This window comes from Gouania willdenowi, chromosome 16 (genome assembly GCF_900634775.1).
Source record: "Gouania willdenowi chromosome 16, fGouWil2.1, whole genome shotgun sequence".
In the NCBI taxonomy this organism is placed as follows: Eukaryota; Metazoa; Chordata; class Actinopteri; order Blenniiformes; family Gobiesocidae; genus Gouania; species Gouania willdenowi.
This window is the reverse complement of record NC_041059.1, coordinates 23,316,805-23,332,949: the sequence shown is the minus strand read 5'-3', so window position 1 is coordinate 23,332,949 and position 16,145 is coordinate 23,316,805. Positions and strand designations below refer to the sequence as shown.

The 16,145-nt window shown below is 37.8% G+C and overlaps 1 protein-coding gene across 1 annotated transcript; it reads right to left on the bottom strand.

Annotated features, from left to right (window-relative positions):
- Nucleotides 1–680: 680 nt before the first annotated feature.
- On the bottom strand, nucleotides 681–15,712 carry mrs2 (magnesium transporter MRS2). The gene is made up of 12 exons (XM_028471343.1): nucleotides 15,154–15,712; nucleotides 12,668–12,732; nucleotides 12,541–12,577; nucleotides 11,398–11,514; nucleotides 4,570–4,730; nucleotides 4,339–4,469; nucleotides 3,455–3,571; nucleotides 2,752–2,821; nucleotides 1,883–1,965; nucleotides 1,658–1,775; nucleotides 1,427–1,540; nucleotides 681–1,308 (listed from the first exon to the last, which is right to left on the bottom strand). Exons 1-12 carry the CDS (start codon nucleotides 15,419–15,421, stop codon nucleotides 1,267–1,269), a joined length of 1,323 nt encoding a protein of 440 aa, XP_028327144.1. The 5' UTR covers nucleotides 15,422–15,712; the 3' UTR covers nucleotides 681–1,266.
- Nucleotides 15,713–16,145: the final 433 nt, after the last annotated feature.

Below are 16,145 nucleotides of genomic sequence, written 5' to 3'. Positions count from 1 at the left end.
CACACAATAAATATCAAATAACTGTACCCTATAGTTAAACTTTCTCAAATATAAATCTAGTTAAAATAAAATACAGTATAAAATACTTTAGGTGACACACTTGTAGCTTTGTTACTAATCCTGGCTACTCTGTATTTGTAACACACTTTAATAAATAGGATGAAAAACTAATTCTAGAAAAACAAATGTCTCTGGAGTCACCAGACATTTGTGATATTAAAATGGGGTCACGACCCAAAAAAGTTGGGAATTTCTGGGTTATTGTGAAGTAAAAAAAAAAAAAAAAAAGAAACGCTTTTAGAATACTATTATAGTTTCTGGGCAAAAAAAAAAAAAAAAAAAGTGTACATACAGTAGGGGCCCAACAAGATGGTTTGTGTCCAAAATGAGGTGCTACGCCCATGGGATCTTGACAGACGTTGAGAAATTATTTGGTTCACATCAAGGAGAAGAAAAAACGGATTATCAGTAAAAAGAAAAAGCATATACTTACGGTAAGTACATGCCTGTTTTAGTTACAGATGCAGACTTATTAATGGCTCCCTCTAGTGAACAATAGCACTTTTGGCAGTACATGTTAGAATTCCAAGTAAGCATTAACAGTGATTGCGATCTGTAATTTTTAAAGAAACAACTTATTTTTACACTCACATTAAATAAACAACCTTTGTCCAGTGTAATACATTAAATATGTTTTTTATTCTGAAACAAAATAAATAAAACAAAGAAGAAAAAAAAACACTACAGTAAGGCAGTGGTTATTTGTTTGCAATCCATCATTAAAAGGCTCATCTCCTGTTGCATTATGGGAATGCTTTTAGGTCATTAAAACCCAAACAAAGATACACAATAAACTAAGATGTGAGGAATTTATTACAATAAATGATCTGAAGGTGGGTCTCATCATTGTAATCATAAAACTTTATCTGTAATTTTCTACCTGTTAAATGTAGCAACAAAACCATTTCTGTGGTTTAACTAAGAAAGCAAATGCTTACACAAATACTGAACATCAGTAAAGAGAAATTCAGCCAACATAAAACTTACCAGAGATACATTGATGAATTTAACATTTCTAATTAAAAATCAAACAAAATTCAATTCACCTCTGGACAACATCTCAAGTTTGTGATCCTTCAGTGATCTTTATGTTCACTTCCTAAATCCAAATGTATAGCCTTCCCTGTGAGTTGGAGAGAATTAGTAGGTTGACCACATCTTCTGCTGCAGTTTGTAAGACGTCTGTACTCCGTCAAACCCGGTGCTTCATCTGACTCCTTTTATATTTCTCTTCCACACCGGAGGGATCTGCATTACACACAAAATTGGTGGTTATTAAAAACCCAGATACCATTTCACTGCGCAATGCACCATTTGATCAGTGGTTTCAGTATATGTGAAATGTATTTAGGAGGGCTTCTATTACAAGTGGGGGTACTGAAGGCTCCAAATGTCGTCCCAGAAATGACAAAAGCCGTCTCCATATCAGTCCACTGCCCAAAAACATGAAGCCCGTTACCAGCCAGAAAGCTCGGGGGTCCTGAGGGAAAAGACAAAAAAAGGATTAAAACACAAAGGCTGCTAATGTTTCAGAGATTCTCTAAACAGCACTAGAACTCCAGCTGCTGTGTGATTATTAATCAAAGAGATGCCTCACTTCCTCAAAAGCAGTAGTTAAATTCATCCCAAAGGCCACTCCAATCAGACCGAATAACGTGAGGGAGAAAGAACCCATTGTCAGCTGCAGATTCAGACGCATCATCACGTTACGATGGCTGTGATGAAACAGACAGGAAAATGTTTATAAAAACAGCACACACAGGTACTGTAATATCCAAAAACAAGCAGAAATGTTTACACACACACATACACACACACACACCTGTCAAGGTTGATAAAGATGACACTCTCAGAGTCGTCGATCAGTTCTTTTAACTCCCTGGCTTTGTTTCCCAGCTCCTCAGCCTGCATGGAGCAGCACGCTGTCACTCAAAAAATAACACTACAGATGCTATACAAATATCACTGATACACTTTTCAGTCTTTACTGAGGAGGCATTCTCACTAATGACAGAAAAGTGCATGTAACTTAAAAACTTTTTGACTTATTACATTTTTTGAGCAACTGCATTGATTTTTCAGTTCGATCTCATTTTACAACTTGTTTCAACCTATTTAAATTTGATTTAGATTGTTTCAGATCATTCAACCCATTTTAACAATTTTCATCATATCTTCTGCATTATTTCCCAGAGGGTTCATCGGCTAGGCTAATACTAGTCTAGTGCTAATGCTGGGCAAAGCATAAGCTATTGTTAGGTTATTGCTGAGTTAATGCTAGGTCTTTCATTCATTTTCAGACCCACTTATTCCTGTTCAGGGTAATGCTAGGTCAATGCTTTGTAAATGTTATTGCTAGGCTAATGCTAATGCTATGCTAATTAATGCCAATGCTATTGCTAATGCAGGGTTCAATGACGCGGGCCAGCACCTGCATCCTCACTTGCATTTTCTTCAGGAAATGCAAATATTCTAGTTTTATACACAATCCGTTTCTTGAGGCATTTTGAAAAGATGAATAGAGTGCAACATTTCATTAAATTTGCCGTGTTAAATATGTTAAAATGAAAAAATATCTGCATCCCGGGGTCTATGGCTACATTTAACATATCTATAGACACTTTCTTAAATGAAATACATTAGTCTATCTTGATTATATAAAATCAAAATCAAAAGGATTTTTAGTGATACCTGCATGTAGTAATTCTCCAGTAACAGCTCCATTTCCTCAGCCTGGTCGATTCCCAAACTGCTCTCCTCACTAGAGAAACAAAGGTACAGATGGTTACATACAATCCATTCATGTTAAATGCAATAAGCAAACATGTTTCAAAGCTAAAATAATCCTGAGATCATATCTGTGACACATCCCTGTTGGGATTGAGTAATCTAGTCTTTTTTCACCTCACACTGCACAACACTAACATCAAGTCTGGTAATGTGTCGGTCGTGACAGAACCGACACTAAGAACAGACTCTTTGAAGTGAATGGCACCCCAAATATTTACACACAGACAACACAGAGTAAAGGTGAGGGAAGGGAGTGAAAGAACAATTTGCACACATTTAATTGTGATGGACCGTTCCAGAGCAGAGTGTAGACTAAATATTTTATATCACAGAGGCTCCACAAACATCCTGCACAAACACATGAGAGCAGTCTATCCATCAGTGACATTATCTGGACGTTTACATTTTAACATTTATTATTGTACTCTGTTTCATGTTAAATATACAAATAAAACCATATAAATAATAAATACTTGTCATAAAGTATGCTTTAAAAAGTATTGGGTTTTTTTTTATAGCTAAGTGGTAATAAATAAATGAAGGCCACACATAATTTACAGAATAGAAACACCCATTCAGAGAATTGTAGGAATGAAATACGTACAAAACACGTGGGTCAGTCCACTTGGTGAGACAAAGCTCCTCAATGATCTCATCTTCATCCAGGATCTTGAGCAAAGAGTCCTTAAAAACCTTTATGTCGGTCTCCAGCTCGGATAAACTGTCAGAAAGGAATGGATTGAAAGCATATGGAGTTCATAGAAATCTAACAGATAAATGTCTAGAAAACTAAAGCAAAATGAGTCTGCGCTTCTTTTAGTTTTACAGCTGTTACCTGGTTGTGAATAGTAAAATTGTATGAATACAGACCAGATTTTATGCAAATATAACTCTTAATAACAAAATAAATACTCTCTTAGGAGGTTAGGTTATTTTTCCCCTACTGATGATATGTTGTTGCAATAGAAATCCTTAGGGAGTATTTATATATTTTGCTAAATAGCAGTTTTGCATCTGGGGACATGCAACTTACCGTAGTTTTCTTCATCAACAGTTGGTGAAACAATAAATCAAAAACAATAGCTTGTAGTTTTCTCAAACCCTATCCACCTATGTTGTTGCAAGTGGTGGTGGAAAAAAGATTACTGATAGATTGAGATTTCATAATGAATGTTCATGAATCGTTTCTTAAATTTCCAAAGATTTATTATTTACTAAACAGGCAAGTCCTCCTAATTTGGATTTTTTAATTACACTATACAATGCTGAAGGTGCTGTGAGGTGTTACTCAAATGTCAAGTACTATAATTCAGCAGGTAACAGATGTTACAATGGAAGATTATTAATCAGTAAAAACCAAAAATCGAATCAATAATCATGAACAATCAAAAATCAGTTTGTAATCAAATCAAGACCTAAATAATTGGAATGGAATCAGTGAATTGTGCTGATGTGATTAACTTCCTCCCAGTAGTTGCTGTGTTTTACCTCTTACTGTTCTGCAGCAATACATGCAGTTTACTTCTGTCAGCAGAGAGGATCTTAGGATCCACCAGAGACTCCAGAATGTCCAATATAACCGGTTCCACATCATTCAAGCGCGTTTGTAGAGTGTTTACCTGTTCAAACCATTCATTTTGTCAAAACAGAGCTTCAGTGAGTTTACTGTACATTAGAGCCCAGATAAATGACAGTGTTATGGACTTGGAAGTGTCTCACTTTGTGCTGCAGGACAGCCTCCAGGGCTCTGAACTCAAAGGGCAGAGTGTGTGTTTGCGAGGCCAGCTGGGGAGCCAGCTCCCGCACCAACCAGCGTTCCAGGCCCACCCCACGGAAGTCCAACACCAGCAGGGACTGGGGAGTCAAGATGGCTTTCAATACTGGAAAGAGAAAATGGGTCAGGAGCAAAGTTAACAAATGTGTACTCTGATCCCAAAACAACTGATCTATAAAAGAGCTGGTCAGGAGTTAGTTCAAGCCCCAGAAGCAGCGAATGTGACATTCACTGCTGTTTTACATTTTGTAAAGCTATTCTTAGCATAGGTTTATTTTTTTAGAATTTAAAGAATAAGGTTTATTAACTTCATCCCAACATTTTTCTGACTGCACGATGGCTGCAACGCTCCCCTGTTTATTCCTCGTGCTGCTTGTTTTGAGTCCAAGCAGGGCTACGGAACAGAAATGCCTCACGACAGCCTCCAGCTGTGATGAATGCATAATGTCTGGCCCCGACTGTGCTTGGTGCACAGCCCCGAGAGCCAACACTCGCTGTGATACTCCGCAGGGGCTGCAGAAAGCTGGGTGCGGTAAAGAACACATAGAGAGCCTTGAAGGCTATGTGACTCCTATCGAAACCCGCAGGTAAGAGCTGAAAGTTGGTCAATTTTGCAATTGAACAATGGACAGGTTTACAAGTTTCTGTTTCAAAACAATGGACAACCTCTCTATAGTCTAAGAAAAATATGATCAGACTGTACGAGTTTTTGTGAAGTAAGTTGTGAAACCTTGAAGATAACAATCGCTTACTTCAGGAATAAAAACACTCCCAAGAATGCTGCTTAACTGATACATGATACATGTAAGTTGTGTGCATTGTTGTGTTTTCATTTGGAATAAATGTTGAATGTCGCTTTTGACACAAGTATGCATGCACAAATTAAAAAATGGATAAGTTACTTAAATAGTAAACAGTTACCTGCCTAAACACACGGGAGCCTTGTTGCAGCATGCTACCCAGGACTGGGGTCAATTATAATTGTAATCACATAATTGATAATTAATTACAATTGATATTAATCGTTACTGAAAAAACATGATGTTGCAATTGTAATTGAGTTCAGATAATTGACTTTGTAATTGTAAATGGCATGAACATTATATAAAAACTGTCATTTACAATGTAATTAAATGCAAAACTAGGGAAACATGTTCCAGTTCTATGGCTTACACACATATAATTAACAATCATTAAAATATGTTTCATATACGGACACAAAAAAGGCTCAGATGCCCACACCAAAAATATGAAACCAATATTTCCATGGATAAGCCTCACAAGGTAAGCAAGCAATAAAAACAAGTTGGATGATAGATATTATTTTTTTAGTGTATTTTACTGCTGATATAAGACATGGGTCAAAACAGACTCATTATCATAAGAGATGCTAACAGAAAGCTAACACAAGAAGAGGTTAAGTTTTATAGGCTTAATAATTAAAGACTCGGTAATTGTGACTAATTGTAACTAAACTTTAACACTTGAGAATATAATTGTAATTTACTTTTAGGGGAAAAATTATAATTTTAATGTAATTTTAATTGTACTTGGAAAAAATTGCCGGTCAACATAATCGTAATTGAGTTGTAATTAAATATGGATAATTGAAGACGTAATTGTAATTTAAAAAATGTAAGGGTTGGGGTCAATTAAATTTTTCGGTTACAATTACATTTTCAACTATCCATGTTCAATTACAATTCAATTACGATTACAGCTACCAACATTTTTTTTTCAATTACAATTACATTTAAAAACAAAATTGTCCTCAGAAAGTCAATTACGTTCTCAATTCTTTAAGTTGAATCATAATTAATCACAATTACTGAGTCTGAAATAAATAGTCTAATAAAAGTTAACCTTCCTCTTGTGTTAGCTTTCTGTTAGCATCTCTTATGACAACGAGTCCTAAATCAACTGTAAAATACGCTAAAAACAAATATTTATCATGTAATTTATTTCTTATCTATTGGTTACGTTGTTGGGCTTATAGTAATCACACCTCAATTTCATTTTTTTAATGTTAAAATGTGAGAAAGCTTAATATGAAAGACATTTTAATAATTGTTAACTACATATGTGTAGAACTGTACATACAACTGTACCATGGTTCCCTAGTTTAGCGTTAAATTATAATTTACCATACATACAGAATTCTCATTACAATTACAAAATCAATTATTTAAACTCAATTAAAATGTAATTCTGATTAGGACAGCAACAGATTTTGTCCATTACAATTGTAATTATGCCATAATTGTAATTAATTACGCAATCACAAATATAATTGACCCCAAACCTGATGTTACCCCACAAGTCATAAAATATTTGGTTCCACTGTTAGAAAGCACTGAATTTCATAGTGGTGACATCTTTACTTTTCCAGTCCTCTACCTGTCGGAGCCAAACAAACGCGGTTGGAGCCAAACAAAGTCTACCTCTTTGTGAGGCCAGGTGGGAACCAATCTTATACGCTTTACTTCACACCAACGGAGCAGCTAATGGAGGAGGTCACTGTAAACGCAAGCAACATACCGGCTGGAGTCAACATCAGCTTCGACATCTCACCAAAAGGAAACCCCCGCAGCGTACAGGTCAATTCCAAATTCCAAAGGAGAACATCCACAAAGCTGTGCTTCTAATTGTTTGCCAAACACACACACATGGTTTGATTTGCTCTTTGGCTCCAGATGAACGTGGAGGCTGCCCTGCAGTGTTCCAGTACACACAAAAATCAAAGTGGACCTTGGTCTGTCCTTATTGCAAACAACCTCTCTCCAGAGAAAGTCATGCTACAAATTAATTTGCTGTGTAAGTCCAAATAACATCGAGTCCTTAGTTTAGAGACGGAGAACTTTTCTAATAAACTGTCTGCATAGGTCAATGCGAGTGCACGCAGAGACGTGAGGAAAAGACTGATGTCTGCAGAGAGAATGGTGTCCTGGTCTGTGGCCAGTGTGAATGCTACCAGCCTTACTCTGGAAGATTTTGCCAGAAAGGGGAGGAAGACGTTTCCCTCCTGGCCTGCCGCTCCGGCCCGCATGCTCCGGTGTGCAGCGGCAGAGGAAGCTGTGAGGGAGGCTTCTGCCTTTGTAACACACCAGTCGATTCAATGGAAAGATTCAGCGGACAATTCTGCGAGTGGAGTAACTTTCAGTGCCCGCAGTACAACAAAAAGTATGTCTCTGCTTCCGCTTCAGAATTGTGTAACAAAATCACACGCAAAATGCATAAAAATATCATATGGTTTGAAGTTAAGAAGTAACTAAAACCCAAAACCACTTTTTTAGGCTGAATACAAATGTATTTGGGTATAAAGTAATGCCGTTTATTGATCCTGGTCCAACTCTCAACATTTTAGTCAAAGTATTTCAATTTGGCATATTTACTAGTAAAATGTCAGAGTGACTGCCCTCTATGGGTTGAAACCCAGCTATTACAATTAATTTTTGCTATTGGATGAGGACAAGATCATGTGACATTTTGGGGCCGTCTTGCTTCACAAACAAGCCCGATTAGCCCCACCCCTTCTATAAAAACTCACCTGTGGGCTCTACAATCGGTGGTGAGTAGGTTGGATTGAGAGAAAAGTGAATAGAGAGCTATATTTAGTAATGAGTATCTGGTTAAAGATAGGGTAGGTAATTTTTTGGTTAAAATTGTCTTTATGTCCTGACAGAAATTAAGATCTTATGTGCTCTGAAAAAGAAACAAAGAAAATCTGTCATCTGTAGCAGCTGTAAACCTGTAAAAACATCGACCAATGAAAAAAGATAGTTTGTTTTTTTAACCAATCACAGCTCCATGCTCATTCTCGACCCCTTGCGAGCACACTTAAAGCGCATCACGGGTGACAGAGTTCAAACTGAGTTTTTGGTCACAGTTTTTAATAGGGATGTAACGATTAATCGTAAGGCAGTTAAAAATCGATTCATAGGTATCACGGTTGATATCGATTTTCTGACAATTGAATCGCAGTACTTTTTTTAACCAGCAGAGGGCGCTATCCGGAAGTGTTGGCGGCGGGCGGAGTCTGCGGATTCATTACCCCTTTAGCACCGAAAGAATATCTGTAATATTACTTGAATATCTGTAAAAGTCACGTTTTTCCATTAGCTCTGTCTGCTAGCATAGCTTATCTTCTTCACTGCAAGATATCTGCATGCCAACCGACCACTGTGTTACCAGCGCCCTCTGCTGGTCCAAACAAATATGACGTAAATCAGTGCAATGACGGGATTTTTTTTTTTAAAGTCAAATTGTTAAGGCACAAAATACATTTTCAGTTGCACTTTTAAAAGAAAAATAACTATTATGCAGTTTTGCATTGTTTATTATAGAACCAGAATTTAAATTAATAGGCTTCATTTTCATTTGTATTATTCCTTTATTTATTTCATTCAAGATTTATTTTTAGTTAAATTGCATTGTTTTGAATAGTTTATCAAGGAATTCTTTTGATAATGAAAAATATAAGGAAAATAATACAGTATTTTCTAGTTTTTTTCCCAAAAAACAAATTTGTCTACAGTCCCATTTTGTAAATGAAAAAATCGTGAGAGAATCGTATCGTGAACCCAGTATCCAGTATCATGAATCGAATCGTATCGGAAGTTGAGTGAATCGTTACATCCCTAGTTTTTAATGTATGTAATGATAAAGTTTAGTGTTTACTTACCACTGAATGAGACATGAGATGCCGAAGTTTCTACACAATACAAGCGAGGTCCGCTATTGGAGCAGCGGCACTTGTGCATGTGATTGAGGGGCGTGGCTTTAGAGGGAGCACAGAGGGGAGGGGACGGGTAAAAGTGGAGCCCTCAGAGGAAGCTACATTCAAAATCATGCTAGCTTTCAAAAATTACCTACCCTGCGCTTAACATAGCATAGATTGTTCAATGGAGATTTTATATTATAGAGTGGGCGCGTCTTAACTGCTCAAGGAGCCCCGCCCATAATCAAGGCATTTTTTAAATTTAGTAGCAGGTCAGGAGAAAGCAAGGGTTTAGTTACTCTTCAAAAATGGTTTATTATATTCATTAATGGTCTTCCTATTTTTATTTATACCAAAAGCTTTCTTTCAGTACAGAAACACATCATTACTCAACTAGGCATGCAGTTAGTGCTTGTTTTATTTTACCCAAAGTAAGAACTTCATTAGCACAGCACTCTAACTAACATACAGGGCTATGCATAAATGGAATTCATTACCAAGTGACAATAAACAGCGTAATCTTTATCATTTTTAAAAAATCCCTAAAGAGATATTACTTATTAAGAAACTTTAATGACAAACACTAATTCTAATACTTGGGAGCATTTATGTCTGTTGTTATTGATTTTGTTGGAGTTGTAGTTGTTGAAATGTCTGTTTTGTTGGTGTAATGCGATTATTGTTTTCATTATATACATTGTATTGTCATTGTGCACTTACGTATGCTTAAGCTAATGGGGATCTTAAACAAACAAAACACCTTGCTAAATACTGAAGTGTCTTTATCCTTCAGAATTTGTAGAGGCAAAGGATCGTGTGAGGGTGGGACCTGCGTCTGTGATGAAGGGTGGACAGGTGAAGACTGCGGCTGCACCACGAATGTTACTGGCTGCATGGCATACAACCAGCAGGTGTGCAATGGAAATGGGATGTGTGAATGTGGACTATGCAAGTGTAAACTTCCTTTCTATGGGCCGACCTGTGAGATGTGCTTTACCTGTCCTGGGACCTGTGTGACGCGTGCTGACTGTGTGGAGTGCAGGGGGTTTGGGACGGGGGTGAAGAACAGCAGGTATCTTCAACTTATTTACTTTTAAGTTTAACAATGTACGGTGAATAGAATATTTATGTAAAAAGAATCAAACATATTTGTACTTTCATCTGATAATTTTACCACTTTAACTTGTTGTTCTTCTGTCCACAGCTGTGACAGAGAGTGTGGCTTCTTCTCCTTGTCAATAGTGGAGAACTCAGATGATCTTCCAGAACCAGGATACAAAACAGCACATTGTAAAATGAGGAGCAGTGCTGGTGACTTTTGCTTCTTTTACTTTACATACTCCTTTACGCCCTCTGGTGAACATGCCACTGTGGCGCGGGATAAGGATTGCCCTTCGCCATTGAAATGATGCCCTATTTCCACTCTGAAGTTGTGGTTTGGGATTGCTTGGCAGCCATGTTCATTTATATCACTGTAATGAGTATATACATGTAGTTATGATAAATAAAATATGACCATGATGTCTTAGTCTATTTATATTTATGTTTTTTCCCCGACTCTGAATAACCTATTCCCAAAAGCAATGATCATGAAGTCTTTTCACACTCGTAAATCTGGCTCTTGTTCAGTTCTCTCGCATGAGGTCAAAGGTCATGACACAGATAAAGGAGACCTCCATAAACAACAGTACTTATTTATCTTTAACTTTGGGGCCTTTTCTACAGCATCACATGAAGCAGCTCAGCTCTGCAGCAGCTTGTGTGTGTGACGTCACTGCCAATTTGTGAGTGGGGTGCGTTTGTTTACAGTGGCAGCGCAGCCCGGGAACAATCTATAGCAGAATCGTAAAGGGTGCTTGTTAGTGATTCCAAAAAATCGTTTGACTAAGAACCGGTTCCCAAACGAAACCAGTTAACGATGCACATCCCTAGCATATAGCACTAACAGCGTCCTGTTTACATTTTTACTGCGCAGTTCCGGTAAAAAGGCTTCTTCAATATGACGGCAGCTTCAGCCGTCTTTTCTGTGCTCTAAATAGTCAGTGAGTCTGTGAACATACCGCCATCCGAATGATGATGCAGTTGTTTCGAGCAGTGAGGCTGGTGCTGTGCTGAAAGCGGAGGTCTCTGGCCTGGAGGCCCAGCTCCTGATAAAGCTCAGATTTCTTTTTCTCTGCAAAGTCACAACAACAGAGAAGGATTATGAAGAGCAAAAGCTTAACAATGTGTCCACTTTCATGTCTTTAGCATTTTCTTGCACAAACATAACTTTTTACAGAACAACAACAACAGTCAGAACAGAATCTTGCAAGAATGTCAAAATTCATGAAGATGGAGCATTTCCTCATTACGACAGGAAACTGGTGACCAAATACATTTCCAACAGTCTTAGAGATGAACAGCTGGGTTTCTAAATTGTTTAGTGCAGACATGGGCAACTGACGGCCCGGGGGCCACATGTGGCCCTCAGTCTAATTTTTTTGTGGCCCCAAAGCAAATCCTCAAAAATTGTAATTCAAGAAGATGGAAGGAATATAAAGCCCAACATAATACACAAAATAACTCCAAAAACACACAAGTCGACAGCAAAATGCACAAAAAATTCCAAAAATACACAAAATGACAACAATGACAGACACAGTAACCACTTAAACAAAAACACACAATAACATCAACACATTACAGAATAGCTCCAAAGACACAAACTGTAAACAAAATTACACAAAATGACAGGAAAATACAGAAAACAACACAAATACAGAAAGTGACCCCAAAAACACACAAATCAACAACAAAAATGCGGAAAAATACACAAAATTACAACAAGAACAGAAATAACAAAAAACACACAATGAGTAAAAACTGACAAAACAACAAAACCACAAACGGAGACAAAAAGAGACAAACCTGCCCAGTTATAATGCTTAGATTTGTCATTATTCTAAATGTTGATAATGTGGCCCTCAGATCAGATACAATCACATTGTTGTGGCCCCCACTGTAACAGAGTTGCCCATCTCTAGTTTAGTGCATACCATGGCAAAACTTCAACAAAATAACCTATGAATTATAATGGGACATCACCAGTCTGCGCAATGGGGAGAACACCACAGAACTCAAAAGGTTTCCCTGTCTATCAATAAATCAAGCAGGATATACTGTACGTATGGCCACAACATTCATAAGTACACACACTTACCAAAAGTTGTCACATTTCCCTCCTGGTCAAATTTCATCTGTGGAACAAAAAGCATCCGATGTGTTCCGTCAACATACATTTAGGATTTATACATCCAACTCATGACGCAGTAACTAGCTTCACTCACCACCACAAACGATGGAGGCACACTGGACAGAGATGCTTCTATCACTCTGCTACGCACAAACATTACTGTAGAACGTAAACACAGACAAAACATCAATCCACTTTGGATTATATCCATTTTTAAAACTAAAATCTCTATTTTCTTATTATTGTCATTACGGTAGTAGTGTTTGGCCCTTTCACTGCTAGTTCGTGGTAATCAAGCATTTTCTTTGATCTTTCACTACAAATTGTTTGTGCCTTTATCACTCTGCAGGTGTTTTGTGTTACGTTGTAATTATAGCCTGGATTAATCTCCATTAGCGGGCTTCAACTAACCTTAGATTGTCCTTCAGAGAGAAGCTGTTGTACGAATCTAGATCGCAACAGGCTGAGGTAAGCGTGTTAATTTCAGTCTGGTTAACCGGCTCGCTCTAGTGACGGAGGTGGATATTACAGCGTCTGACCAATCACACGGAGGAACTGTAGAACATCACAAATGAGGTATAGTTCCTTAAAAATATGAAGAATGAAAATATAAAATTAAATTGCATCGATGTCTAAATATTCTCCATCTCTCGACAGATCTGACAGATCAAATCCACACAGTGACGTGATCACTTTTTATTGGACAGCTCGTTTTCTAAGAGATCTGATTGGTCAGGAGGCGGGACTTTAGCGCTCGCTCAGATCCTAATCAGAGGAGAACCTGCTTGCGAGCAGGCTAGTCATTCAGCATAAGTTTCCATGGTGATTTAGCTCAGTAAGACGTTAGTGAGCTTCGTAGTCCAGCACACACTGATTTACCGGTAATCCCGGAAGTTAGCACGATATGAGGCAATCTAGATTCGTAACATACCCCCAAAATGTGATTCCCTGTTTATGTTATACTGCCTTTCAGCTCCTCTTGGTATCTAGTAGATTTGGTTTGGTACTTAACGGTGTCCCATTCAGATATTGATATCGGATATCAGTCCAACATCAGAAAAAAATTGAATTATATCGAACCAAGTCTGAAATCTGTGATATAAAATCTATTGTTTTTATTGGATTTATTGAAGTTATTTTTTGTGGTCTAATTTATTCATTATTTTTAATTTATTTCATTCAATAGTAAAATATTCTTATGATTAAGGTTACATTTTTCTGTAACTCACTGGGTGATAATAAATGGGTCAGTTTTCCCTCAAACCTAATCCAACTATTGATCTCTGTCTGAGTAATACCATTTTATCAAACAAAATTTGTTGGGCCCATTTCTTGTCAGGTAAGTAAATTGTTGTTTGCAGCAACTCTTAACTAATTTTCTAGTGTGATGATGATAACATAAATCATATCAACCCATCATAATAACAGTTTCTTCCCCCAGGCTGTCACTCTAATGAACGCTAAACAGTCAAAGAGTGTCAGACCTGTTGCTGTGAAACAACCCTGGAACTAAATTGTAACTGTGAATGTACATACACGCATATTATTTAATTTAAATGTACATCTACGCAAACTCGTTAATAAAAATACTGGAAAAGATAACCAGATGTTTATTTCATCATCCTTTTGCACAACTCACCACTGCAGGTAAGTTTTTACCCCACTGATGATGTGTTGATGCAATATTTGGAGGTTGTGCAGATTTTTGCCTCGTAGATCCTAGTTTAGCTTTGCTAGCCACAAGCGCCTCCTTTCCTCTGATAACTTGTGAGATTGTTCTACCTGATTTGTTGTGATTTTTAGCAAACTATAAAACTCCAAATGTGCATTCGGAATTTTCTTGTCTGCGTGCTGTTTGTAGACCTGCTGCGTTATCTCCAAAATGGCGACTTCTGGGTTGATGATGCGCCGTGAAAACCCTCTATTAAAAGTATTGTCGACGATGTTTAGCTTCCGGGTGGATCATCAAGACTATTGGTCCTCCTAATTGTCAATCATGTTTTAGAAAGGCCGTCGTACATGCTCGTGCCCGGTGCGCACCTGGTCCTTTGAAAATGTATTTTCACTTGCCGGTGGCGAGTCTGACGTAGTGGGAAAAGTGCAAATCTTCTTTTGGTCGGTAAGCTTTTAAGACCGATGCCGACTTCAACTTGTAAACAGAGCTGTGCGCGAGGAAAACGGGTCTCGTGCACGCTCTCCCACGCATGTGCAATTTTTTTCAAAATGTGGAGAGGGCGTTTCTTTTTTAAACATCGTCCACAATACCTTTAAGGATATAATAGGACAAGGACATTTGATCAGGCACTATTATATTATATTCTCATCCTATTATATCGGTTTTCTATTTGTAAGCCTATTGGTTCATGGACATGGTATTATTATTATAACATTTTTGTTGTTGTTGTATATTTATACATCCAAATGTATGTTTTTTTTTTGTTCTTTCTTTTTCCTTTAATGGCCACTCTAAAGTGCTAAATAAAAAAATAAATAAATCGGACGATAGTTGATATTGAAAAAAAGTCCATATATCGGCCGACCTCTACTGCTACTTGAGTAGGATATATCAGTCCTCTGTACCTGGCCATGGTGTAGGTCCTGGCAGCAGGTTTCTCCTCCTCACTGCAGCAGACTGAGACCAGTGTGTCCTAGTGGACAGTCCTCTGTGTCCATGTGTTATTAGACTGTCCCTCAGCAGACTGCAGCACAGTCCCAGGGCTCGAACCCCTGACAGCACGGAGCTAGGAGCACTGGCAGTACCGTAGAGACGCACAGGCTGGAGGCTGGTCCTGGTGCTGTGGACACATGAAGCCAGCAGGAGCCTGAAGGCACCGTCACACACCGCCATGGTGTTCACAGAGCGGTTAACGGGGAGCAGAGCTGCTGGAGCTCCATTAGCACATAAACAAAACAAGATCGAGTGGTTAAACCCTTCCTCCCTATGTTAGACACGGTGAGCTGAGCGAACGGTCTGACTGAAGCTGGGCCTGTTATCAGGACTCACTGTTATAGACAAACACAGTCCCTAAAAAAATGACACACTAATGTTAATGTTAGCAAGAAGCAGGACAGCTACAAGAGCACCGAGCAGGACCACAATGCACCGCAGCCGGTCTACGAAGATCGTCTCTGCAGACACGATGTGTCAGTCTGACGCCAAATAATACACAGCGCATGCGCAATGGAGCTAGCTTTGTGCATTAAAAAAAGAAAGACAGAAAAAAAACACTTAACCTCAATAACAAGTGTTAAAATGCAATTTTATTTTCGGTATCAAATATGTATTTGCATTTTATTGCAATGGAGTTTTAGATTAAAATTATGTTTTTGTTTTTTTAATTGAAATTATTTATTTATTTATTTTTAGATTTGATTGATTAATAAAGACACAAATCTACTTCCATACTGTGCAACCATAAAATGTGATCATTCAAACATACAAGCCTGCATTTATTTTCTGAAATTGTACTTTTAAAATGAAACAAAATCCCATAACACAACTAGAGCTGGGCAATATAGACCAAATCTCATATCTCAATATTGTTTTCTCAAAATGCCAATACACAATATAA